The sequence below is a fragment of the Mytilus trossulus genome, chromosome 14, assembly GCF_036588685.1.
Source record: "Mytilus trossulus isolate FHL-02 chromosome 14, PNRI_Mtr1.1.1.hap1, whole genome shotgun sequence".
NCBI classification, from domain to species: Eukaryota; Metazoa; Mollusca; class Bivalvia; order Mytilida; family Mytilidae; genus Mytilus; species Mytilus trossulus.
The window spans coordinates 45,448,754-45,475,388 of NC_086386.1; the positions used below are offsets into that span (position 1 = coordinate 45,448,754).

Genomic DNA, 26,635 nt, shown 5'->3' on the forward strand with positions numbered 1-26,635 from the left:
GAGAAGCAGGTGCGCGCGTGCTTCCTTAGCCATTCGCCCAAAGTCCTGCCACGTTCCATTCCCACGCCACTCTTTCCGACCTTCTCCTCGGCTAGGCACCTGTCTCGTGAACTAATTGAATGGAAAAAATCAACAATGAATACTGCCAAAGGTAAAAATACTTGACAGCCATCTATTAACTGATATTATAGTTATTTCTTTTTAAGGTAAACCAACGAAAAGTCACACGAAAAAATCAATACCAACAGATGTTATCCGATGCAGTGTTAGTCTATTGAATCCATGGGAACATTTGCAAAATTTGTCGCATGAAATTAATGATAAAAGAAATTCAAATTTCAATTTTCGGTATTTAGTTAGACTTAGGACAAACATTTTTGGCGTCCTTTTGTAGTAGAGTCGATGAGGTGAACGTGGGAAAAGTCTACTTTTTCGATATAACGCTTTACAGCTGGAAAAGATTTTCTTAGTTACTCAATTTGAATTTAGATAACCTTGAATACAGTTGTTATTGCTATTTTGAGTATTTTCACAATAAATTTTGCATATTTTGCTCATCTGGACCAAAGTGCGAGTTCACGTTATTTCATGATTTTAGTCCATCCAAATTTTATTTTTAATTTGAGCACAACCATCTTTTTGGGTTTCTAGATTTAAATTACAGTGATCTGATTAATCAGCAATTATCACCGACAATCAGTGATTACCTGTACTTTAAACACAGCCTCACTGACTTCGAGATGAAGAACAGCAATAAAACCGCCATTCCTTTGCTTTTTGTGTTGTCTTGGATGTACTGATGTTGTATACGATTTCAGTATAGTCGGTACGAAGTCCCCCACAGCTCATGGATGTTTGCATGCTTTTCCTAATCAAATTAAAGTTTTCTATTTTATTATATTCTATGGTGATGTTGGTAACCTGTTGTTTTCAGATACAATTATATGCATTCTGATTAATGATTTCCTTTGAAACAAAATTTTACAAAAGCATCGAAGTATAATTTCAATATTTTCAACATAAATATTGTGTTTTTATAGAAGTTGTTGATACAGTTTCTTGTTATAAACACTCTTTAATATTTGAATTTCAGTATTAGGTCTTTTAACGTGATGTCATCTTTCTGATTTTGACACTGTCATCATTTATAAAGAAACAAATGGGGAACATTATCCCTCTTCTGCCTTCAACTCCCAGGGGTATAAATGTGCATTTCATAAATAAATATAAAAGCTGAATGAACTTCCATCCTGTCGACTTAAGCAGAGATATATAATGCAATATGTCCCTGGTTTCAGTCACCTAAGTCATAGTTGACAAAATTAATAAGGACAATAAATTTTCAAAGCACGTGCTGGGGATTAAAAATTTGTGATTTATCGTAACATAGGTGACGAGTTCAATTTTGACAACAATGCACATCACTTTTTGTGATCATAACCCATATACTCCTAATCAAAATGGTGCGCTAGGTCAAAATAATAATGTAATATTTTTTCTCGGCTGACAATTTTGACAAGAGAAGTCTTTTCAGAATAATAACCTTTTATGTGGAAAATTGCAACGACTTCCTGTGAATTTGATCCGAACGTGGGATAAAATAATTTTAAATTGTAAGATAAATTGGGGCCTTCTCGTTCGCATTGTTATTATATAACCTAAGTTGTCACACCCACAATTTATAGGTTCCGGGTATCCGTCGGGCAGGTGTGTTGTAATTATACAGGTGTCACAAACACATTTGTTCTTTTATATCAAGTTAAATTTGAAAGGAAGTAGCGTTTCGTGTTGTTGTTCAAAGTCATCACTCTTTTTTCTTCGGTTTGTTTAGACTCACTTTTTTTTAATAACAATGTAGTAAGTACAAGTACTTAGTTTATAACTGCTAACTTCAAACCAAGAAGTTTAACTCAATAGTCATTTTTATCACAGTTTGTTCTTAGTTTAAACATATTTATTTATAGTGGATTGGGAAATAAGTTTTGCAACTTATATTAATCCCTTTCCACATTGTTCTTACGCTGTACTGCTATACCACTGTCCAAGGTTATGGGGAGGGTAGTGCGCCCGCTATACCAATTACATGTGTAACCCCGCCGCATTCCGTGTACTATATATGCATGTGCCTGTCACAAGTCAAAAGCCTATAATTCAGTTGTTTTCATTTGTTGCTATGCTAATATTTTTTTCGTTCATTTTTTTATACTATTAAATTAAGTCGTTAGTTTTCTCATGTTAGTTTTACATTTGTCATTTCGGGCCCTTTGTACCTAACCATACGGGTTAAGTCACCGTTTTCATCAACTACTGCATAAGGAGAATCATAAACATCAAATGGTTTGACAAATTAAAAAGCGAATACCCACGAAGAAGAGCTGAACAAGAACATATTGAGATCCAAAAACAAGAAAAGAAAATGGGTATGAATAGGCAACAAACTGTTGAAACCAACAGGCAGCTTTTCACCTGAAACATTTTAGAAAAACTGACACTAGATAGAGATACAGTCTAGATGGAGGGAGCCTCGTCAATGGCCTATGCTCCACAGCTAGAGGAGCAAAGGGTCTAATAAGTAAGTAAGGCGGTATGGCCTTTCCTGATTGTTGAAGGCCATATGGTGATCTATAGCTGTTAACCTCTGTGTCATTAGGTCAGTCTTGTGAAGAGTTGTCACATTTGCAATCATACCAAATCGTACGAAATACAGTGACTGCTATTTAAAGACTCCCTTCGCAACTCGGCGCAATAAGACGGTTTACTCTTTTGTCGGGAAAATCAGAGAAGGGCGATCTGAAGAATGGAACCATTTGCTTCTAATGGGTAAATCATTCTGTAACTCATTTAAAAATATGTAGGCGTGTCCGTGAAAAAAAGGGGGGCAGGGTTCTTCATTTATTTTAATTTTATTAAAACTTTATGCAGTTATTTTTTCTCTTTTCTTTAGTATTCCTTATTGTTAACACTATTCTGTAGTATTTGAAATATCCTCTCACTGTTATTCTCTATTCTGAAAACCCCATCCAGAGCTGAGACTCTCGTTTAAAGAGTAATCATGCAAGTCTGTGTTGGTTCGCTAAATTAGTAAGTACATGCATGTATGCGGCATGTTTGCACTAGGTTTACAACTTATGGATATCTGCGGATGTGCAGTAAACATCACAAAAGAAACGATGGATTTAATAGAATATCTTCATTCGCAAAATTGGGGACCCAGGAGAGTATATATAACATACAAACAATATCATATTAGACATTATAAACAACAACAAACGCAATACACAGCCAATAGATATGTGACATAACAAAAAATAACTACAGGAAACAGAAACACAAAGTATTAATCAAATAAAAAAGACAGAACAATAAACATGTTTAAGATTATAAAAAATAGATTTTTGATATGTCGTAATAAACTGTCAAGCATATATAACTAACTGGCAATGAACTCTTCTTTTAATATTGAACGGGGTACTGTGGTCAACCGTTTAACAATTTATATCTGCTGCCTGAGATCCACGTTCATTGATAAATGGCTGTGCGATCATAAAGCTGAAGCGATTGGACAAGATCAATATGCTATTGAAAATTATTTCTATAGATATTCATTCATGCGAAAATACCTTGTTTATGGTTCGGATTTTAGTACACACAACGTATGAATGAATGAATGAAATGAGATCACGTGTTTATGCTGTTCTCCCCTACGCTAATTTACGAGTAGACTGTTCCAAGAGGTCAACGTGTTGGGTTACGAATCAATAGCCAAATAGGGATTTTTCATGTGTAAGGTAAGATTTTGTCAAAAAATACAGTTTGAAAACATTGCTAGTGACAAATATGTAATGCATGATAATAGTTGGATGTAAATAACTTCTTCGTGCAGAAGATTTTATGTGAGAAAAGTCCGGTCCATTTCTCGTTCATTCATAATTACGTTGTAGCTGGCTGCGGCTAAAATTATGTGTATCGTGTATCGGTAGTTGAAGCAGTGATGTTTTACTGAGCGGGAATATACTTTCGACAAGGATTTTTTCGCATGTGAGTTTGTTGATCACGTAAATGTGATTTATAGGATTGACTTTCGAACGGATTTTGAGAATTTCCGATAAAGGATGGTTTACAATTTCTACCGGATTATAGTCAAGTGTTGGAAGTAGGCTCAATAAAATAAAGAGGGTGAATCTCTAGAAACATATGTGGATTATATTTATGTGATCGACCTGTATTTATTTCACTGGATTCTGTAAAATTATTTCTTCATTTTCTATGATTTCAGAGATTGGATTTATAAACGTGTAAAACACAAGTTTTGTGAATGGATTTAAGATTGACGTGTGAGAAATAAAATTGGATTTATTGTGATGTTTATCACTAATTACAGGTAATTGTTATTAATGCTAATTATCCTATTGTTTATTTGTTAATTAATATAATTTGAATATACTTTTACTTGATTACATTATAAAAAAACGGAAGTTGTGGCTCCCGTTGTTTAATGATTGAATTAAGCTGTATATTGAATCCCAATTCATTAGTTGAATATATTGGGTTCGGCATGTGTAGTCAGGTTGAAGTTTGTAAAAATAATGTCTGTTGGTAGGTTATAAATTATGTGGAATTCCGAGATATCTGTGAATTCTTAAAGCATTTGTTAATTGAGAAAATATTTGGACTGGTTGAATGCATATGGAGTTTGGATGGCTATTGAACATATGTATTAACTTTGGCATCATACATGCAATAGAACTTAGAATGAATTTTAATTGATTTTCAATGTAGGGAGAATTAAAGTTCAAGAAACTACTATTTCTATAAGACATCCCCCAGTCCTCTTGCTCTGACAGTTTTTGACCTTATGTAGTAAAATGTCAGTGTCAGATCATACTTAGTTTTATTAGAAATCATTAAAGTTTTGTAGATAAAAAAAATCTTAATGAATCATGTGGCACATATAAATAGCTGTGATGAACTTGTTCACTTGATCTTTAATGTAAGGTTTTCATCACACTGAAGATCAATCATAAATCCAGTAAAAAGAACTGCATGGATTAAAAAAAAAGTGGCAGTATTTAGTTTTTGATTAAATGAATGAGCAGAAAGAAACAGACACCCTCCATGTAAATTATTTCTTGTGTTTCTGAAAAGATGCTAAGATTAATCCTTTAAAAAATCCTGCCACCTTTCTGTAAATCTCACCTTAATAAATGTATATTGACCAGATTTAAAAGAAAAATCCCCATTATTTCAATAGGGGTTCCTGGGAGGGGGTATTTTTTTACATCAGAAAAGAGATGGTGAAGATACAAAAGGGACATTCTAACCTAAGAGTCAAATAAATTAAAAATAACGAAAAAAAACTGAACATCATGTCTTTGAAACACAACAAACAAAACTGAAGAATTAGCAATACAACGCCATCAAAATTCGTGGATGAAATTGTTTGGGAGAATGGCTGTAGTATATTTTTTCAAGAAATAACAGTACAGCTAAAACCCTGGCGCTATTCACTTGTGTTTGTAAACATACTTGGCTAGTGCGGGCTGGTTTAGTTTTCTAGGCCTGAGTGAAATTTAGCTTGATTTATAATTGAAGTTTGTTTCTCCCTTGTAAGTCAATTGGCAAATACATCCTATACCTAATCAGGAGGAGTTATTATATATAAAATTTAGAAACCTGGAAAAATATGACCGAAAATTAATTTGTTAACTTATACTCCTTACATTTCAAATTTTATTAAATGGGTCATACATGTAGCTTATATTGGTTACATGCAGCCTAACCCTCTGGACTGGACAGGAAATACCAAATCTATTTGTAAAGATAAAAAGGTTGTGGCAGAAATTCATAAAGATTTGAACATTTCATTACAAAATAGATACAGCTGAACATTCATGATTTTATTGGACAGAAAAGAATATAAACAATAACAGGACACATTCTCAAAAACTAGTGTTATTGAAATTTTTAACACACATGTATGTGACTGAACTTTATTCCATCAGACAAAATCTTTCCATGTTTGATAATGCAATTTGTTAATTGTATATCTTGACATTTTGTCTAAAACTGATAAATTCTGTCTAAGCATTTCAAATTTTTAGTACTGAGTGTGTATATTAACAGAGAAAAACATGTTAAACATATGTACATGTACACTTATAAGATACATGTATCATTTTCAAAAGAATTGCCCATCAAAGTGCTGTACTAGTGAAAAGATATTTTTGTTTTGTAAAGGCATTACCCTTCTCCTGTTGGAAAAAAAATCTCATATTTTTACAACATCAACAAATGTATTAAAAATCATGAAGATGTTATACTACATACATGTACGTGTACTGAACATCTTTCATTATACATGACCATGAAAATAATTTTACAATTTCTCATGATCACTATTTATAACATTTATGTTATACAAAATGTGTTTTTGAAAACAATACGGAGAAGGAATATCTTTTATATGTACATGTAGTAGTGGGGGAAAAAAGTATGTACTACATGTACATGTATGTCAGTAGAAAATTTGAATAATAATTTTTTAATGGAACATGTTCTACCTTTGACTTTCAAAATTTTATGGATGAGTTTTTAAGCAATAATGAATTAATATTCAACAATGACACGCTATGAATCTATCAAAATCTGTCTACAGGGGCAAGATGCACATGTACATGTGTATATATTCATGAATGATGTGTTGCGGATGTGTTTTCAGTTGTATCTTTTTTTGAATTTGTATACCAACATTCATGAATTAGTAAATGTAAATCTGAGATGATGGGAATTTAAAAGAAAAAAGAATACATGTAGATGAACCAAGTATTTTATAGTTTCTTCTGGATACATGTAGCTACATGAACATACATGCATGTCTAAAAAAAAAATCCCACTATAAAATCCATTCAGTGGGTACTTGTACTTATTGTAATGCATGTACAATTTATATTTGTACTATGTAATTGTTTATCAGCAATTTATATAGCTCTGATCTTTGGCTTTATACATAAATGTACATGTACATTTAAAAAGAAAGTCAAGATTTATGGACACATGATTTTGAATGCATTTGTTTTACCTTTTACTCTACATGTAGATCTTTTCAGGATGACCATAAGAAAATCTTTTACATATAAATTGTATGCATATGAGTCCCAACAACCTAATTATATTTAAAAATATAGAGTTAAAAGGGTTATAAGCATGATAAGAATGACCTAAACATACAAAATGAACCCCCCCCCCCCCGCTTTTTGGATCCACTCCTGGAACCTGTAATTCTGTGGTTGTTACATTTTAAGGCTGTTGGTTTTTCTCCTTTGAATAATATTCAAAAATGACATTGTTTCATTGTTAATCGTACCACATCCCTTTATTTATATAAGCTGAGCTGATTTTATTGACTGTTGACCTAGCTCTCATAAGCAACTGATAGTGACTGTGTAGACCTTGCTCAGTTGACTTGATGTTAGGCACTGTGTAGACCTTGCTCAGTTGACTTGATGTTAGGCACTGTGTAGACCTTGCTCAGTTGAGTCTATGTTAGGCACTGTGTAGACCTTGCTCAGTTGAGTTGATGTAAGGGACTGCAATGACCTTGCCCTCTTGTGATGATGTAAGGGACTGAGTTGACCTTGCTCTCTTGTGATGATGTAAGGGACTGCGTTGACCTCACACAGTTGAGTTGATGTTAGGGACTGTGTTGACCTTGCTCTCTTTTGATGATGTAAGGGACTGAGTTGACCTTGCTCAGTTGAGTTAATGTTTTGGACTGTGTTGACCTTGCTCTTTGTGATGATGTAAGGGACTGAGTTGACCTTGCTCAGTTGAGTTAATGTTTTGGACTGTGTTGACCTTGCTCTTTGTGATGATGTAAAGGACTGAGTTGACCTTGCTCAGTTGAGTTAATGATTCGGACTATGTTGACCTTGCTCTCTTGTGATGATGTAAGGGACTGAGTTGAACTTGCTCAGTTGATTTAATGTTTCGGACTATGTTGACCTTGCTCAGTTGAGTCCATGTTAGGCACTGTGTAGACGTTGCTCAGTTGAGTTGCTGTTAGGCACTGTGCAGACCTTGCTCTTTTTCGATGATGTAAGGGACTGAGTTGACCTTGCTCAGTTGAGTTAATGTTTTGGACTGTGTTGACCTTGCTCTCTTGTGATGATGTAAGGGACTGAGTTGACCTTGCTCAGTTTAGTTGATGTTTTGGACTGTGTTGACCTTGCTCTCTTGTGATGATGTAAGGGACTGATTTGACCTTGCTCAGTTTAGTTGATGTTGGGGACTGCATAGACCTTGCTCAATTGCGTTAATGTTCTAAGCTGAGTTGAACTTGCTCAGTTGAGTAAATGTTTCGCTTTGGGACTGTGTTGTCAGGACCTTGCTCAGTTGAACTGATGTTCAAAACTGTATTGAACATGCCCAGTTAGGTTTCTGTTAAGGACTATATTGACATTGATCAATTGCAGTAAGTTCATTACCAAGATGAAATAATGACAGATCTTTCTTTCTGGGAGTACATGTATGTACCTGTATACATGATATTCATATGATGAAGATATAATCTTTCAATCAGTGTAATTGAGGTCTGGGGCTGGCATGTCAGTTAACTGCTAGTAGTCTGTTGTTATTTATGTATTATTGTCATTTTGCTCATTTTCTTTTGTTACATCTTCTGACATCAGACTGGGTCTTCTCTTGAACTGAAATTTAATGTGTATATTGTTATGTGTTTACTATTCTACATGTGTACATTGGCTAGAGGTATAGGGGGAGGGTTGAGATCTCATTAACATGTTTAACCCCGCAGCAGTTTTGCGCCTGTCCCAAGTCAGGAGCCTCTGGACTTTGTTAGTCTTGTATGCTTTTAATCTTAGTTTCTTGTGTATAATTCAGACATTGTCAGAGTTTATTATGACGTCCATTATTACTGTACTAGTACATATTTTTTAAGGGGCCAGCTGAATTAAGGTCGCTCACAGGTGCTGGAGTTTCTCGCTACATTGAAGACCCATTGGTGGCCTTCGACTGTTGTCTATTCTATGGTCAGGTTGTTGGTTGCTTTGACACATTCCCCATCTTCTTTCTCAATTTTATGTATATTAGTAATTTCTTGAATTAAGAATAGGAACTAGATGGGTTTTGTTTTGTCTCTTGTACCATCCTTCTCTTTCATTGCACTCTTCGTTATATATATTTGAATTGTCTTTGATGCATTTAGATTCATATGCATTTTTCGTAGAAATGTATTATAATATATACATTGTATATAATACATACTTTGTATATGAAAAGCATAACCAAATCTTCCATGTACATGTCAGAATAGAAAGTGTCCTGGGGAATATCTTCAAACAAAAATATCCAGGGGCAAAATGTACGCCTCAGGCCTAAATTAAAATATTTTCCCAATCCCGACCCTGCCAAGCCAGGTGTGGGTAGGTAGGTAGGAAATAATTTAATTTTTTCCAAAAAGCGTGAACATTATCGGACGATCTGGCAAACCTGAAAATCCAAAATGAATAAAATAATATTTGACTTAGTTTTGACAATAAAATTTTATGAGTAGCACCAATTTTGCAGGGTCGGTCGGGATTGGGGAAACCTACAATATTTTATTTTAGGCCTCATATGCAATGTTTCGACAAAATCAATAATCATGTACATGATGTATATCTCTTATAGTATAATACTGCAAGCATTATCTGAAAGCTTCCTTGTATGCAAAATTTCTACAGGCAAAATGTACTTTACTACAATTATATATTGTCTTCAAACAGCTTATTCAATAAATCACTCATATGCCAAAATACTTTTTATAATATTGACCAAGTGGCACCCTCAAGTTAGGTACCCACAATTTACCTTTTATGGTTGGGGGTGTATTCTTGTATTTTTTAAAATCAAACAACATGCTTACTCATTTCAATGTCACATTGATATTTTTCTTTAATTTTTTTGGAAACTTTTTTCTCTCTTCCAATCTAAAACTTGTTTCAAGAAATGTAGAAATTAAAATAACATTAATTTGAAACAAGTCCCAACAACAAAATAAATGGTAGGTTTCTTTAAGGCCACTCATTTACGGTGATTCAAATTTGGAATAGGAATTTAACTGAATAGAGACTTTGCACTGATAGATTGAACCTTTTTTTACAGCATGCCAAATCTAGCACTGGTTTTTAACATGAACTCTCCCTTCCAATCTATCTGTGTATCTGGAGCAAAACTCCCAATATAACAGTTGCTATTCACATTTCACAAGCATATTGATATAAATGAACTATATACATGTATATATTGGAGTAATTTGTGAAAGATTCAAGAAAATATCATTTACACATAGTGACTCCAGTGATATTGTTTGCCTTTAATTACCGGAGAATAAAGGCTTTTTCCCCTGGAGAAGAATTCCAATTTGAAAAAACAACAAGTATAAAATTATTCCCCCAAAAGACAACTTTTTCCCCAAACAGTGCAGTCTCAGTAGTAATTGTGCATGAATACAAACTGAAAAACACTCATTAAACATTTTTCATGCCTAAAATGACTATATGTGTGCAAATTTGATTGTCTATTTAAGTGTCATCACTGATAATAAGGGGTCTTATTTCAAATGAGGGTTTATCTCTTAAAAGGGGGTCTGCAAATTGAAGTTCCAGTCAAATTCAGGGTTATTATAAATTTCCCAATAAAAAAGGGTATGGGTAGTTTTGAAAAAAAGCCAACAATATCACTGGACTCAAATCCTGTGATGGTCTACAAGGATGCAGCATTCTGATTAAGCCAATACCACAATGGTAGGGGTTAAACACCATTGTTACAGAACCCAAACAGGGTCACCTAAAGTTGGGAATATTGGTGTTTGATCAACCTAATCTATATATATATACATGCGTTTTGTTTAAATACACTTTTTCACTTTTTTGGTCTTTTGGAAAATGTTGTTTGTGCTGTTTTTAGACCCTTCTACAACGAAATTTGTTTAACATGCACACATATAAAAATTGCGGTTTTTATCCAACGCAATCATAGGTTTGAACGTAGTTTTCAATTTAGACTCGTATATATATATATATATATATAAAGCAGGCCACATATGATTATAAGGAAATTAATCCTTCCTTTTGAATTAATTCATGTGAAAAAATATTTTCTGTTTCTCTGTATATTCATAGCTACATGTTGGCAATGATCGATGTACATTGCAGTATGATATTTCTATTAAACACTTGAAACTTAAAAACTTCCAAGTTTGATAATTTAAACTGTTTACACAAAAAAATGTACATGCTAAAAACATGACTCTGGTTGATATTTATTGTGGGAATGAAATGGCAAAAATCATAAAATGCATTCTCTGCGACACTGTTATGGTGTGATTGAGCGTTACCAACTGTGTGAAAGTCACCTTCACGTACAAAATGAACACAAACTTCAAAGTTTTTGTACTTTAAAACTTTGAAATATTGTTAAATTAGATGACTAAGATAGTTTAAAAATTTCTGAGTGTCATAAACATTTTTTTTTTACCTGGTACAATACAGCTACAAGTACATACTATAAATATTGATCAATAGTTAAATGCTCCATCAGTGTTTTTGCCAGCATGTGCCCTAGAGATAGATTGTTTCAATTCATGGATCGTACCAAGCAGATGGCAGGGCGATTTGAGTCACAAAGTTTTATATATATATATGTATGAATTTTTAATAGAAAATCGATGTCGAATAGTTGGGTAACAGCAGCTGGAATACAAATGAGATTACTTTTACACATCAGTTGAATGGCACCACGATTTAGCTAAATATAACTTGTTAACAATTTTTTTTTTTTTTTTCTCCATTCAATTTGAAAATCAGACTGTATATGCATGAAAGAGATTAAACCAATATATGGTCATGGGGTGCTTTGATCAACAGGTTTATTGATGCAATAGATAAGTAAACATTTATGAACCAGAATGCAAAATTTGTTATCAAGATTTTTGAAAAAAATGCTACATGTATCAACATTTCAAATCTCTGCTTAACAATTTTACAAATATCAACATACTGTTTTGATTTGAATTTATAACAAACAAGATTTAGTAAGTGCATGTATTTATACTGACATAAACTCAGACTTGCTTTTTTTTAAGGGGATAATTCTATTAATTTCTAACAAAAACAATATTTATGAAGTCCTGATTTTATACTAGATTTTATTACCAGACCTTTTACTATAACAGAAAAAGTGGCTACATGTATTTTGGTATGATTTTGTGGTGTCAAACCCTGACATATAATCCTAAAAATATTAATATCTGAATACTAGTCAAACTTATGCACATTTTAATATTGAAAAGAAGCTAAACCTATATCCTAATAATAACTTCTAAGTTATATTTATATAAGACTCTTTAAGGGACGACATCAAAAGATCGATGTAGGATAAGAAACTTAAATCAAATAGTTCCTGGGTGGCGGGGGTCAAAATGGCTGCAAGTTTTGTGAATCTAAAATCGATTTTCCATATACCCATATAGGTAAATTAATTTTTCCCAAATTAAGTTAAGAAGGGGGGTAGGGGGGTCAGCGAAAAAACTATGTGAATTAAGTTTTTTATCCTACGTTGAACTTTTGATGTCGTCCCTTATAAACTTGTTAACAATCCATCCATCCACATGACATACTGTTATAAATTCAGAAATTATTGGTACATTTATAATTGCGATTTTGTCATTTTATGCTGATATACAATTTTAATTTCTGTGATACAAAAAATTGTATCAACAAAAATTTTATTTAAAATTCAGATAATAAATTTCAAAATGCGAGTTTAAATTATTGCGATTATATATCTGGCGCCATTTGCATTTTTCACAATAATAAAAACCTGGGAGTAATTTCTGAATTAACAGTACATATATATATAACATTGGCAGATCCAGGGGATAGCCGTTGGTTGGAACCCCCTTTTTTTGGACGATCAATGCATTTGAATAAGGACATATAGTTGGAACCCCCCTTTATACTTGGTATGGAACTCCCCCTTTTTAAAATGGCTTGATCAGTCCCTGTATAATGTATGCTTTTAAAGTCTAAGAAAATTGTTACACATGATGAATTTACCAATAGCTATTTTGTAATGAGTTATACATTCACAATGACATTTTATAAAGTTAACATTGTTACACTTTGAAAAAAATATCTTTGATGTTTTAAACAATTCACAATGTGTATCAATTTAGTACATAGTTGAGTTTCCCTTTAATTGTGTTGCTCTCTGTCTCTTTGATGTCTTCAGATGATTCCAATTTTACCAGATGTTTTGACCTTATTATACTCTATAGATATTGAATGAATTCAGTGCAGATGCACACCTCACTCCAATAGTGTTTTTCCCTCTTGAAATCCTAGAGCTCTGTGCACTAATTTCCAGGCATAGATAGAAAAAAAATGGGCCTTACTCAAATATGTGTCTTATTCTCAAAATCTTATTTAATTATTACTACCATTTTAAACTAATTTTAATTAATTATTTCTTGTTTACTTTCAGATTTAAAGAGAGATCATGAGCTGAAATCTGTGATCAAATACTTGAAATATGACTATAGACTCAAATATGTTATGAGATCGAGTCAGCTTCGACAGCCTCGGCAAACTTTACCTCCTCCTGATGCGGGAGGATTTATAACTCTTGATCAGATACGACCTCACCCTCGGGTTCAAAATGACTATATAGACAGTCCTCCACGACCAAAACCCCCGGGCAATTTGAAAACCATCAGCTCAGGGGGAAGTGGTATTGTTTCTACGCTACGAGAGAATCAGAATAACCGAACGCGAGGACTACGCAGTTTGAACACTCATATTATCAGTGCACCACCATTGACTAATGTTTCGCCTCCATTGAAAAAGGATCCGGTTATAAAGGAGGATGATTCAATTATTTGCAAAAAATGCCACAAGTGTCGATGTGGAGCATGTACAGATCCACAGGAGTTACCGAGTAAGTGGCTATGTGGGAACACGTGTCACGTCAGTGGACAATGTTGTATAGAGACTGCATCATGTTATTGTTGTGTACAGGCAGTGTTTTATCACTGTGGTGGGAAGGACGAACAAGACGCAGACTATGACTGTTTGGCTGATCCGTGTGCTTGTTGCAGTCAGCCTAATTGTGTTAAGCGATGGACGTGCATGGCACTAATGGCTCTTTGTCTACCATGTCTCTGTTGTTACTGGCCAATGAAAGGGTGTCTAAAGTGCTGCACAATGTGTTATAACAAGTGTCGGAAGAAAGGTTGCCGGTGTGCAAAAAACTCCAAACCTAAAAAAATTGAAAACGGGTCACAGTCTCCTAGAAGACTATTATTGATTGAATCAGACTCGTCTAGTGCGTGATAATTGTGATATGTTGTATTTGTTCTATTGCATTCTAACATGCTGTGTGGTGAAGGGGAAGGACATGATGTGATGATGCATTTTCAAAACAGCTTCTGTGATGTGACGTTCATTGAGAAATAAATCCTTGAAATTTCTGTTTTCCAAGGCTAATTTATACACAATAGTGTCGTTGTGAACAATAGTCTTAGACTTAAACCTCGTTGGCTTTAATTCAATAAATTCTTTTTGACACCCAACAAAACTTTACCACTTGTAAAAATAAAATTAGCAAAATTTTTAGACAATCCAATAAGTATATATTGCACATGTACAAATTATATACTTTCAAATTCAAATTCATTCAGAAACCACTGTGAAATGTACATGTCCGATTCTCATTTTAAGGTGAGCCCACTTTTTTCATATTTTCAAATTTATAATGAACTTTACTTTGATAAAAAAAAATCCAGAATATTGAATTTGCATCATTTTTGAAGTGTCATATCAGAGAATAAAATGATTTAGTTTGTGTTTCAAATTAGTTGATAGTTCTGATTCAAATGGCTGAAAATATGGTCATACTGCGTGGACCATCAAGATGCACTGAAAAATTATCGTTTATTTTTTTTTAAAATAAATGGATTCAAATTGATTTATATGTTTATCTTTTTTTTTTAAATCATACAGAAGTACTGTAAACTTTTTTTAATTGAAAATTTTAATTTATCAAAAATATTTTCAATTTTTTAGACAGTTTAGAAATGTTATCTGTTTATATTATAATTGAATATCTATTTTTAGTGATGATGAAATTGAATCCAATTATTTCCAAAAAATTTGACAAAATGGCATATACTGTGATTTGTTGTTTTTTCTTTTTGTTTAATTGTTGTCTAGTGTTGTTTACATTTTAAGTGTAGAATCTGCATTATTTTTTCATACAACAAATTTAAATGTAGAAAAGATCTGTTTAACTGCACAGTCATTATTTTAAAGAATCAGAAAACATCAGAATAGTTGTTGATTTGTATTGCGAAAGCCATTGGTGCATTTATTTAGCATGTCTTTCCCCTTTCCTAAGGCTACCCTTCAGAAAAAACTTTTGGTCTTTCAAAAAAAAGAGGTTTTCTTATGAAAGGGGAACAAATAATTCAAAGCTTTTTGCGGTTAGTTGATTCTCTGTACATTGAAATTTGGGCAAATATGTATTGTTTTCGTTAAAATATTTTTTCGTTAAAGTCAAATGTTACAAATCCTATTTTAATGTACAGATAAGCATAATACTGCACTGTTTGAAAGAAAAGGGATTTAAATAACTAATCTAGTCTCAGGTACAGTTACTTGGTTGCATAAAATGTGTTTTAGTTTGTTTATTTTTATATAAGTAACAAAAATATGTATAATATTATATACTTCTTTTTTTTTTGGCAAGAACATATTTCTTTGTGAGCTTAATTCTTTTCATACTACTAATGTATTTTATTTAAGTTCTCATGGGTCTAATGTCAATTTCAGAAAATTACTTTTAACCCCTTAAAAATTCTACACCCATATAAAAATAAGTCATTCTAAAATAAACCCATAATTTATGCACAAAAATGTATGTATTGGCCAGCAGAGCCTGTTAAGAATTCACTGTTTCATAATCTAAAGAATATGGGTAATTTCAATTCTTAGAAGATTCAACCAATCAAACAACATTTTGTGAAAACAATGGTACACCATTGGTTAACTACCTATTGCTTGAAGGCATTGTCAACCAATCATAACCTTCTTTGAAAATTATGTTACACCATTGGTTGAATAACCATTCTTGGAGGCATTGTCAACCAATCATAACCTTCTATGAAAATTATGTTACACCATTGGTTGAATTTATCCTTTCTTGGAGGCATTGTCAACCAATCATAATGTTTTATGTGTTATCTAACTAAATTAATACCTAGAATATATATTAGATTCTGAAACAATGAATTAATGATTCTGTTTTTCTGTTATTAGTGTTAGCTTTAATTCTGTGAGACCAATCTTGTGTTCAGGTTGTTCTTTGTGGTTTTTAGTAGAATCACTGCCATGTTTTTCTGAAAACGACAGATTATAAATTATTTTATTAATGATTATAAATTTTTGTTTTGTTTCAAATGTGATCAATTATAAAAATGGTGTAAATTTTCTTTGAGAATATTGTAAATATATCTGTTAGTTTGTACATAAGAAATGCAGTAATGTTGTCTCTATGGATGTGCCAAGGGGTGCGATGTGTGCTCCTTAACCATGCTTTCAATGCACAATTTAGTTGTATTTCTTTTTTGAGTGTGCTGTAGATATAAATGTTATGACTACATGTAAACAAATCATGAAATATAAACTGTACAAAATGTCATGGTTAAATTTATTCATATATTGCATCTTTTTTCATTTTGAATGCAAAATTTATATATGCCAAAATGTATTTGTAATATTATTGAACAAAAACACACAAAATTGTGGCTGGAACTTTTATACTGAAACTTTATCTTGCAATGAGAAATTTCTTTATATCATTATATATACTATCTTAAACTTCATCCAAGAAAAGAATAGAAAATTTATTAAAAACTTGTTTTTTTATTGTTATTCAAATGGACTAGAATTTCAGGACTAGTGCCCTACAATTTAAATTTTGTGGTAAACTTTTATTAGGTGATTATAGCAGTAACTTTCCACTGGGTGTTAAGTACTATCTTTCAAAAGTAACAAAATTTACAAGTAGGTATTTAAATTATTATTGTATCAAGTATTGGACCAAATCAATAGAATCAATTAGACATATTTAAATAAGAAATTAACAAATTTGCTGAATGAGAAATGTAAATGGTGACAAAATGATTTGGTCCAATAGTGAGTTGTCCTTTTTGAGTAGAGTGGGTCTTCCGTTGTTATAAGGAATTCCCCCTGTCACGATCCGCGCATTTTGACACTTAAGTTCTAGGTCTTAGTTTTAACTGCCAACATTTGAGTAGGGCAATCCAAAGATATACCTCACATAAGGAAGATTTATCATGTTAAAAATGATATGCAAATTTAATATTTTTATATATGTTGGTCCAAATTTAAACTACAGCAAATATTCCAAATACTGATTGTAACTTTTTTCCCTGTGATATGATGCACGCAATATAGAATTTTTTTTAAGCAGGATTTTTTTCAGAAAATTCAAAAGTAACAAACATTACTTGTATTTAATTATATTTCTATTGTTACATTAAATATTGAACAAAAAATTGAAAGTAAATATGACCAGTTTTACGTATAAAAATTCATGTTTTTACGTCATATCCCATACAGAAGTTGTATTAAAGCCATGCTTTATATTGTTATGTATAAAGATCTGTGGTTAACTGAAGGTGTATTCAATGAATGCACAATGTATTTTTTTCGTGATAGGAATTCTCATTGTTAACTTTGATTTTTTTTAAGGGGAGATAATTTTCACCTTTGAACTTTTTTGCATTGATAAAAGAACTAAATCTCCTTATTCATGATTAAAAGAATAAGAGATGAAACTGGGTTTTTATGCTTCATAATAGAAGTATAAAATACAAAATTTCCAGGGCTCTCTGTCATTTTGACTTATCATGAAGGTCCCCCATTCTACAAAGAAAGCCAACAATTTTCAGTTTTACTACAAATGTACAATGTAGCTAGTCTCTCTCTCTGATAAAATTGGCCTACAGTCAACCACAGATGCCTCCTTGTTTGTTAGAATCAAATTATTGTTATATTGTTATAGCATGTACTGTACATACTATAGTGTTTGCTTTGTTGTACAGTCGACACAAATCATATGATGAAATTGTGGCTGTATATAAAGAGAAAATATAAATCGTATCATAAAAGCTGAATTGGTCTTATTTTTTATATCGAACACTTAATTTCTACACTATGAACACAAATGATCATGCATATGCAAGTATTAATACTTAATTTTTTTTATTGTCCCTTTTAGAAGAGGTGCATTTTGTTTTCAGGTCTGTTGGTTCCATATCAAAGCTAAAGTTTTATAGATTCTGGTCTAATCAAATTGAAACCAAGATGTTGTATGATTGTCTATGAGGCAACAATTGTTCATTATGAACTGAAACATTTTACAATATATGCGGAATTAGGGTACTGTAAATTGATTGTTGGTTGCTTAACGTCCAGTGGCAAATATTCCATGCATATTCAGGATTAATGGTACTGTAAATAGAAATGTGTTGGTGTGAGCAGGTCATGAGATCTATGGTTGTTTATACTGGTTGGTACAAGATTGGGATTATAAACCAAAAATAAGGAGATATGAGTGCCAATACGACAAATACCTGCTAGAGATTGAAGGTCAAGAATTTTAATTAAACTATTGGAAACTGCATGGCTTCAACAAAGAGCAAATATCATACTGTAAAGTAAGATATGAAAGGTCTGGGCATGAGAGAATTTGAAAGATTTCAAAAGAGAAAAAAACAAAAAACTGCCTGATTTATTCTTAAAAGAACAAATGGAAAACAAATAAGACATGCAATATGTAGGCTAAACATGTTCAAACAAAGAGATGTGTTTACCCAACAAAACATTTAAATACGTAACAAGAGCAACACAACCGGTGCCACATGTGGAGCAGGATGTGCTTACCCTTCCAGAGCACATGAGATCACCCCCAGTTTTTGGTGGGGTTTGTGTTGATATTTCTTCAGTTTTCTATGTTGTGTCTTGTGTACTTTTATGGCCATGGCGTTGTCATTTTGTTTATGATCTGTGAGTTTGAATGTCCCTCTGGTATCTTTTGCCTTTCTTTTACAATACCTAACATGCTGTTCAAAGCAGAACGGGGAGACATGGCATACCCAATGAAACTGAGGCATATTATTACAAATACATCACTGATACATACAATGAAGGGCGGTAGTTATCTCATTCGAATTGTTTTACATTGTCATATCGGGGCCTTTTTATAGCTGACTATGTGGTATGGGCTTTGCTCACTGTTGAAGGCCGTACGGTGACCTATAGTTGTTAATGTCTGTGTCTCTTGTGGACAGTTGTCTCATTGGCAATCATACCACATCTTTTTATAATACTATAACCAATTAGAACACTGAACCATGTGATAAAAAAATATGTATATATTAAACCAAATAGAACAGGGAGAAATGGTATCTCAAGCAAAGCATTGTGTCTTATAATACCAAAAACGAAGAACATTGAATAATGAACACGAAAATAAACATTTAAACATGAACAATGTAATACCAAACAGCATTAATTTGACAGGTTATACCAGACAGAAAAGCGAGACATGTATTTTGGTCATACCAAGCAGAACACATGTGAGACATGTAAAACAAAACATACATGTAATACCAATAGACTTGTGAGACTCATAATACAGTACAGACTAGTGAGACATGTAACAACCAAAGAATATCTAGACATGTAATACCAAACTTTCCAGTGAGACATGTAATACCAAACGAAACATTGAGACATGTAATACCAACAGAGCATACAGACATGTAATACCGACAGAGCATTAAGACATGTAATACCAACAGAGCATAAAGACATGTAATACCAAACGAAACATTGAGACATGTAATACCAACAGAGCATAAAGACATTTTATACCAAAACTAAACATTGAGACATGTAATACCAACAGAGCATAAAGACGTGTTATACCAACAGAGCATTAAGACATGTAATACCAAAACTAAACATTGAGACATGTAATACCAACAGAGCATTAAGACATGTAATACCAAACAGAGCATAAAGACATGTAATACCAACAGAGCATAAAGACATGTAATACCAACAGAGCATAAAGACGTGTAATACCAACAGAGCATAAATACATGTAATACCAACAGAGCATTAAGACATGTAATACCAACAGAGCATTAAGACATGTAATACCAACAGAGCATAAAGACATGTAATACCAACAGAGCATTAAGACATGTAATACCAAACAGAGCATAAAGACATGTAATACCAACAGAGCATAAAGACATGTAATACCAACAGAGCATAAAGACATGTAATACCAACAGAGCATTAAGACATGTAATACCAACAGAGCATAAAGACATGTAATACCAAACGAAACATTGAGACATGTAATACCAACAGAGCATAAAGACATTTTATACCAAAACTAAACATTGAGACATGTAATACCAACAGAGCATAAAGACATGTTATACCAACAGAGCATTAAGACATGTAATACCAAAAACAAAACATTGAGACATGTAATACCAACAGAGCATAAAGACATTTTATACCAAAACTAAACATTGAGACATGTAATACCAACAGAGCATAAAGACATGTTATACCAACAGAGCATTAAGACTTGTTATACCATACAGAGCATAAAGACATGTAATACCAAAACTAAACATTGAGACATGTAATACCAACAGAGCATAAAGACATGTAATACCAACAGAGCATTAAGACATGTAATACCAAACAGAGCATTGAGACATGTAATACCAAAACTAAACATTGAGACATGTAATACCAAACGAAACATTGAGACTTGTAATACCAACAGAGCATAAAGACATGTAATACCAACAGAGCATACAGACATGTAATACCAACAGAGCATTAAGACATGTAATACCAAAACTAAACATTGAGACTTGTAATACCAACAGAACATAAAGACATGTAATACCAACAGAACATAAAGACATGTAATACAAACAGAGCATTAATACATGTAATACCAAAACTAAACATTGAGACATGTAATACCAACAGAGCATAAAGACATGTAATACCAAACAGAGCATTAAGACATGTAATACCAAAACTAAACATTGAGACATGTAATACCAACAGAGCATAAAGACATGTAATACCAACAGAGCATTAAGACATGTCATACCAAACAGAACATCGTGTCGTGCAATAGCGAAACAGACCAGTGAGACATGTAACACCAACAGGAACATTTAAACATGTAATATCAATATAGTGAGACATGTAGTAACGAACAGACTAGCAAATTGTGTTTTTTTTTTATTAAATATTGAGGTTTGACTTGAAGTATAATATATGATATGGTATTTGATAAGAACGTTGGTTTTCACTCTTTGTAATTACTCCACTTGTAAATTTCAAAGCAATTCCTGATTTCCTGGTCCTAGCAGGTCACATGATAACCTATACATATATTTCATATATATATATAATCAAGAAAATAAATGGGTTTCGTCAATAAAATCCAATATGAACAAACCAGAAGATCAGAGAAGGGTCCATATTCTAACTAGCAGTGTTACTGAAAGGATACAACTAGCATTGTACAGTTTATGATGTGGACACTCGTACAAGTGGGAGGTTTAGCGCTATAAAACCACATTTTCTACATTTACAATGCCTGTACCAAGTCAGGGATACGACAGTTGTCAATTCGTTTTATGTGTTTTATCATTTGATTAGGGACTTTCCGTTTTGAATCTTCCTCGGAGTTCAGTTATTTTGTGATTTTACTTTTTATTCATGCATGTTATACTTGCATGAATGAGTTTCTGGGTACATTGAAGACCCATTGGTGGCCTTCGGCTGTTGTCTGCTCTATGGTCGGGTTTTTGTTGCTTTGACACATTCCCCATTTCCTTTCTCAATTTTATTGATCTTCTATTCTTCAGAATGCAAATCTTGCCATTTGAATTATTCCCCATATGAACGGAAATAATACAATACATCAAAAGATTATATTGAAAAATGACATGTATTTCCATCTTGAAAATAGAATAAAAAAGACCTAGATATTGTACAAGTACTAAATGTTCTTTTTCCTGATCACTGCATTACCATGCAGTTAGTCTGTGTCACCATCTGTGCAAAACATCGTGCAAGAAAATAAATTATATATGTACAAAAAGGTCTATAACACAGCTGTAACTTTCAATGATTTTCTCTATCAATTGTTAAAAAGCAAAGTGGCTTACTGACCCGGGAATAGCTACATCATAATATGTCTATATACTTATAATATGCAAGACAGACCTTAAAAAAATATGTATATATATTTATAATATGCAAGACAGACCTTAAAAAAATATGTATATATATTTATAATATGCAAAACAGTCAGACCTTAAAATATAAGTAAAGTACTGTCTAAAGTCCAGAAACTGGTCTGTCTGGGTTTAAGGTGTTCGGCCCATAATAAGGTCTTAAAAAATAATGAACTGAAACCAGTGCAAGCATGCATGCATTTCTTATAGTAAAGGGACAAGGTGGCAGCTGAACATATTACTAAATTTTACTCTGAATCATGGATATATATATATATATATATAAACGAGTCTAAATTGAAAACTACGTTCAAACCTATGACTGCGTTGGATAAAAACCGCAATTTTTATACGTGTGCATGTCAAACAAATTTCGTTGTAGAAGGGTCTAAAAACAGCACAAACAACATTTTCCAAAAGACCAAAAGCGTGAAAAAGTATATTTAAACAAAACTTTCCAAAAGACCAAAAGCGTGAAAAAGTATATTTAAACAAAACGCATTTGACTATAACAGGTCGAACAACTGATGTTCTTTAACCCTGCTGACTGCCATTGACGATTGCCAAATAAAACTGATCACAAGATGTTAATATAAATTTAATACGTCACAGAAAAAAAAAATTGTTAACTTGTGGACAGGATGTTGTGCCACAAACATTCGGTGTCAATATTTCTTTAGTACACCATATCCGGATTTCGACAATAAATGTCTCTTCAGTGATGTTAGGGATCGAAACGGTATTTGGAAGGCCATATAAAAAGTACCCTCATTTTTTAGAGAAAGTACCCTCATTTTTAGATTGACTCTTGAATTTTAAGAGTCAATATATAGGATGAACGGATCATATAAACCGGAGGGAAAATATGATACATGCCCAAACAAAAAATATAAACGAGTCTAAATTGAAAACTACGTTCAAACCTATGACTGCGTTGGATAAAAACCGCAATTTTTATACGTGTGCATGTCAAACAAATTTCGTTGTAGAAGGGTCTAAAAACAGCACAATCAACATTTTCCAAAAGACCAAAAGCGTGAAAAAGTATATTTAAACAAAACGCATTTGACTAACAGGTCGAACAACTGATGTTCTTTAACCCTGCTGACTGCCATTGACGATTGCCAAATAAAACTGATCACAAGATGTTAATATAAATTTAATACGTCACAGAAAAAAAAAATTGTTAACTTGTGGACAGGATGTTGTGCCACAAACATTCGGTGTCAATATTTATATATATATATATAAACTGTCTAAAGTCTGGAAACTGGTCTGTCTGGGTTGATAAACTTTAGAGCTTAGTTGAAGAAGGGCTAAATAAATGAATGGACTGAAACCAGTGCATGCATGCATTTCCTGCAGAAGTGACGAGGTGCCAGCTAAACATATACCCACTGAATACCAGTCTCCTGAGTTTGGACAGACACACATAGATGTGGCGGGGGTTAACAATGGTTGTGACTTCTTGAACATTCCAGTAACCCGGGACAGTGGTCTAACAGCTGAACATAGTATTTGAGAAGAAACTGTAAACAATCTAAAATGACCGGACTCGTGAAATTGACACGAAAAACAAAAACAAAACCAACAAAACGACAAAAGGCAAAAACTACTATACTCAAGTCCAAAGACCATGCATAATAAACTAATAGATAAATGTTGCTCTCCTAGTATAAAGTTGGTTAAGCAGCTGCGTTGCATGTGCATGCTGTTCTGTTTTGTGCTGTGCTGCTTTGTTGTGTTATGTTGTGTTGTGCTGCTTTGGTGTGTTGTGTTGTACTGTGTTGTGCTGCTTTGGTGTGTTGTGTTGTGCTGTGCTGCTTTGCTATGTTGTATTGTACTGTGTTGTGCTGCTTTGGTGTGTTGTGTTGTACTGTGTTGTGCTGCTTTGGTGTGTTGTGTTGTGCTGTGCTGCTTTGCTATGTTGTATTGTACTGTGTTGTGCTGCTTTGGTGTGTTGTGTTGTGCTGTGCTGCTTTGCTATGTTGTATTGTACTGTGTTGTGCTGCTTTTCTGTGTTGTGTTGTGCTGTATTGTGCTGCTTTGCTATGTTGTATTGTACTGTATTGTGCTGCTGTGATGTGTTGTTTTGTGTTGTGTTGTGCTGCTTTGCTGTGTTGTGTTGTACTGTGTTGTGCTGCTTTGGTGTGTTGTGTTGTACTGTGTTGTGCTGCTTTGGTGTGTTGTGTTGTGCTGTGCTGCTTTGCTATGTTGTATTGTACTGTGTTGTGCTGCTTTGCTGTGTTGTGTTGTTTTGTTTTGTGTTGTGCTGCTTTGCTGTGTTGTGTTGTGTTGTATTGTAATGTGTTGTGCTGCTGTGTTGTGCTTTGAAATGTTGTGTTGTGTTGCTTTGCTGTGTTGTGTTGTATTGTGTTGTGTTGTGCTGCTTTGCTGTGTTGTGTTGTTTTGTGTCTGTTTTACTTTTGTTTAATTACTCATTCTGGTATGGGCTCATAAAACAGAGGCCCACCCCCCTTTTTGTGGAAAAAAAATGGTTATTTTTTTACGGAAATATTTAAGCATGACTGGCGCGTGTTCCATTTTAGGCAATCAGTGGCATGGGTCCCTACTTATATAAACAAAATCTGGATCCGCCATTGAAAGAATTGAAATAAGTCCAGCTCTTTTCAGTTCTCACAAGGCTTTTCCGACTTCAACTAAACGATCGTTCATCTCTTAAACAGTCGTGTTAATATCTGTAGCGTGATGTCGTTGAATGCATACTTCTTGTACAAATATCAAAAGGATGGCAATTATCTTTTTTTTTCTGCAGAAAATCCAGACTCTATGCAATAAAGTACATAAATTATACATTTCCAGACGAGAAGTAATTATAACTAGAGCCGCTCCAAAGTCTTATTGATCATGTACATTGATTTTCTAATTCACCAGGTGAAATGTGTAGGCGTCTAACGTTTGTCATTCTTAATTTGATCAAACAAGGTCAAATATCCTAATATGACAGCTAGAAAAATATTGAACTTATTAAATATGAATGAATACATTCATTGACAGCGCAGGGGAGAAATGGGGAAAGATCGACTTAATGTTACATATACACACAAACCCTAAAGAAATGAATACATTATAATTTACAGAATAGCGATGAAAAAGCTGAATACATACAAACACGCACACTCACAAACACACATACACACATAGATTATCTCTCAGTACTTTAAACAGAGACCTGTTAAAGATGAAATAAAAATGTACAAGTGTTTTTCTAAATACTAAAGAATCTAAAACAGGTTTCTTGTTATTCCAAAATTTAAAGAAACTTGAGTGAAAACAGCTGTTTAATATCAAGTTTCCGTTTCACAAAAAGTTCATTACTATTTACGAGATAGTTGGTATGCTGTATGAATTGAACACGTGCAGCCAATATGAGCCATGATTTATTTCTAATACCCGCACATGATATAAAAAAAAGGAAATGTAAACTAAAAGGAGGGACTATGTAATTAATCTAAGGTCTTTCACATCAGTGCGGCCGTTGATGAGCACAACAAGGAAATAATATATTGGCGGATCCAAGATTTCAAAGGTGTAATCGGAAGGCTAAATGAAAGATAAGGAGTATAAAACACAATAAAATTAAAGATGTCTTGGAAACACCTCACTAATTTTAGGGCCTCTTAACCCTCCCTCCTGGATCCACCCTATGTACTCGACTAATCTAAATTTACTGATAAAAAGAAAAACCTTCGTGTGCACACCATAGTTGAGTAATAAATGGGCTAAAGAACAGCTAAGTTAGGACTTACTATAATAGGATTAAAGATTGTACCTACAAAAAAGGCAATGACTCCAGGATTAGAATAATTGTTGAATTAACTTTTCATTCAAAAGTAGGATAATATTAGGTCTACTTTTGAGTCTAATACTCCGGCCTGGTACGATTTTTTTCAAGTACTTCCCAACATCTACGTTAAGTCAGGGATCTGTAATTATAAGATTGAATTCATAATTTGGAGTTTTTTTTTATTGATAATGGACTCATTTATTCTATTAATAGATCGAATTTAGTCACTTCTATATCAAGGCTGACATGTGTTCGAGATACTGGTAATATTACCTTTAATTTCTTCTATTTATCATTTGTTGTATTGTGGGATTGCTGTTTCATTGATGCATGCATACATACGGTAACACCTCCTTTTAATCATATTTATTCTAGATAATAAACCCTTGATTTTG

General features: G+C 33.1%; 1 protein-coding gene across 2 annotated transcripts; it reads left to right on the forward strand.

Moving 5' to 3' along the window:
* The first annotated feature begins 3,654 nt into the window (after positions 1–3,654).
* On the forward strand, positions 3,655–14,748 carry LOC134696763 (protein sprouty homolog 2-like). 2 transcript variants are annotated; one of them, XM_063558697.1, is made up of 3 exons: positions 3,655–3,788; positions 4,277–4,381; positions 13,543–14,748. In XM_063558697.1, exon 3 carries the CDS (start codon positions 13,614–13,616, stop codon positions 14,388–14,390), a length of 777 nt encoding a protein of 258 aa, XP_063414767.1. In that variant the 5' UTR covers positions 3,655–3,788; positions 4,277–4,381; positions 13,543–13,613; the 3' UTR covers positions 14,391–14,748. The 2 variants fall into 2 exon arrangements, with proteins under 2 accessions (XP_063414767.1, XP_063414768.1); XM_063558698.1 differs by having other exon boundaries at positions 3,679–3,783.
* Positions 14,749–26,635: the final 11,887 nt, after the last annotated feature.

Coding starts and splice junctions, on each gene's coding strand:
- LOC134696763 (XM_063558697.1), top strand. CDS start 13,614: ATGAGATCGAGTCAGCTTCGACAGCCTCGGCAAACTTTACCTCCTCCT.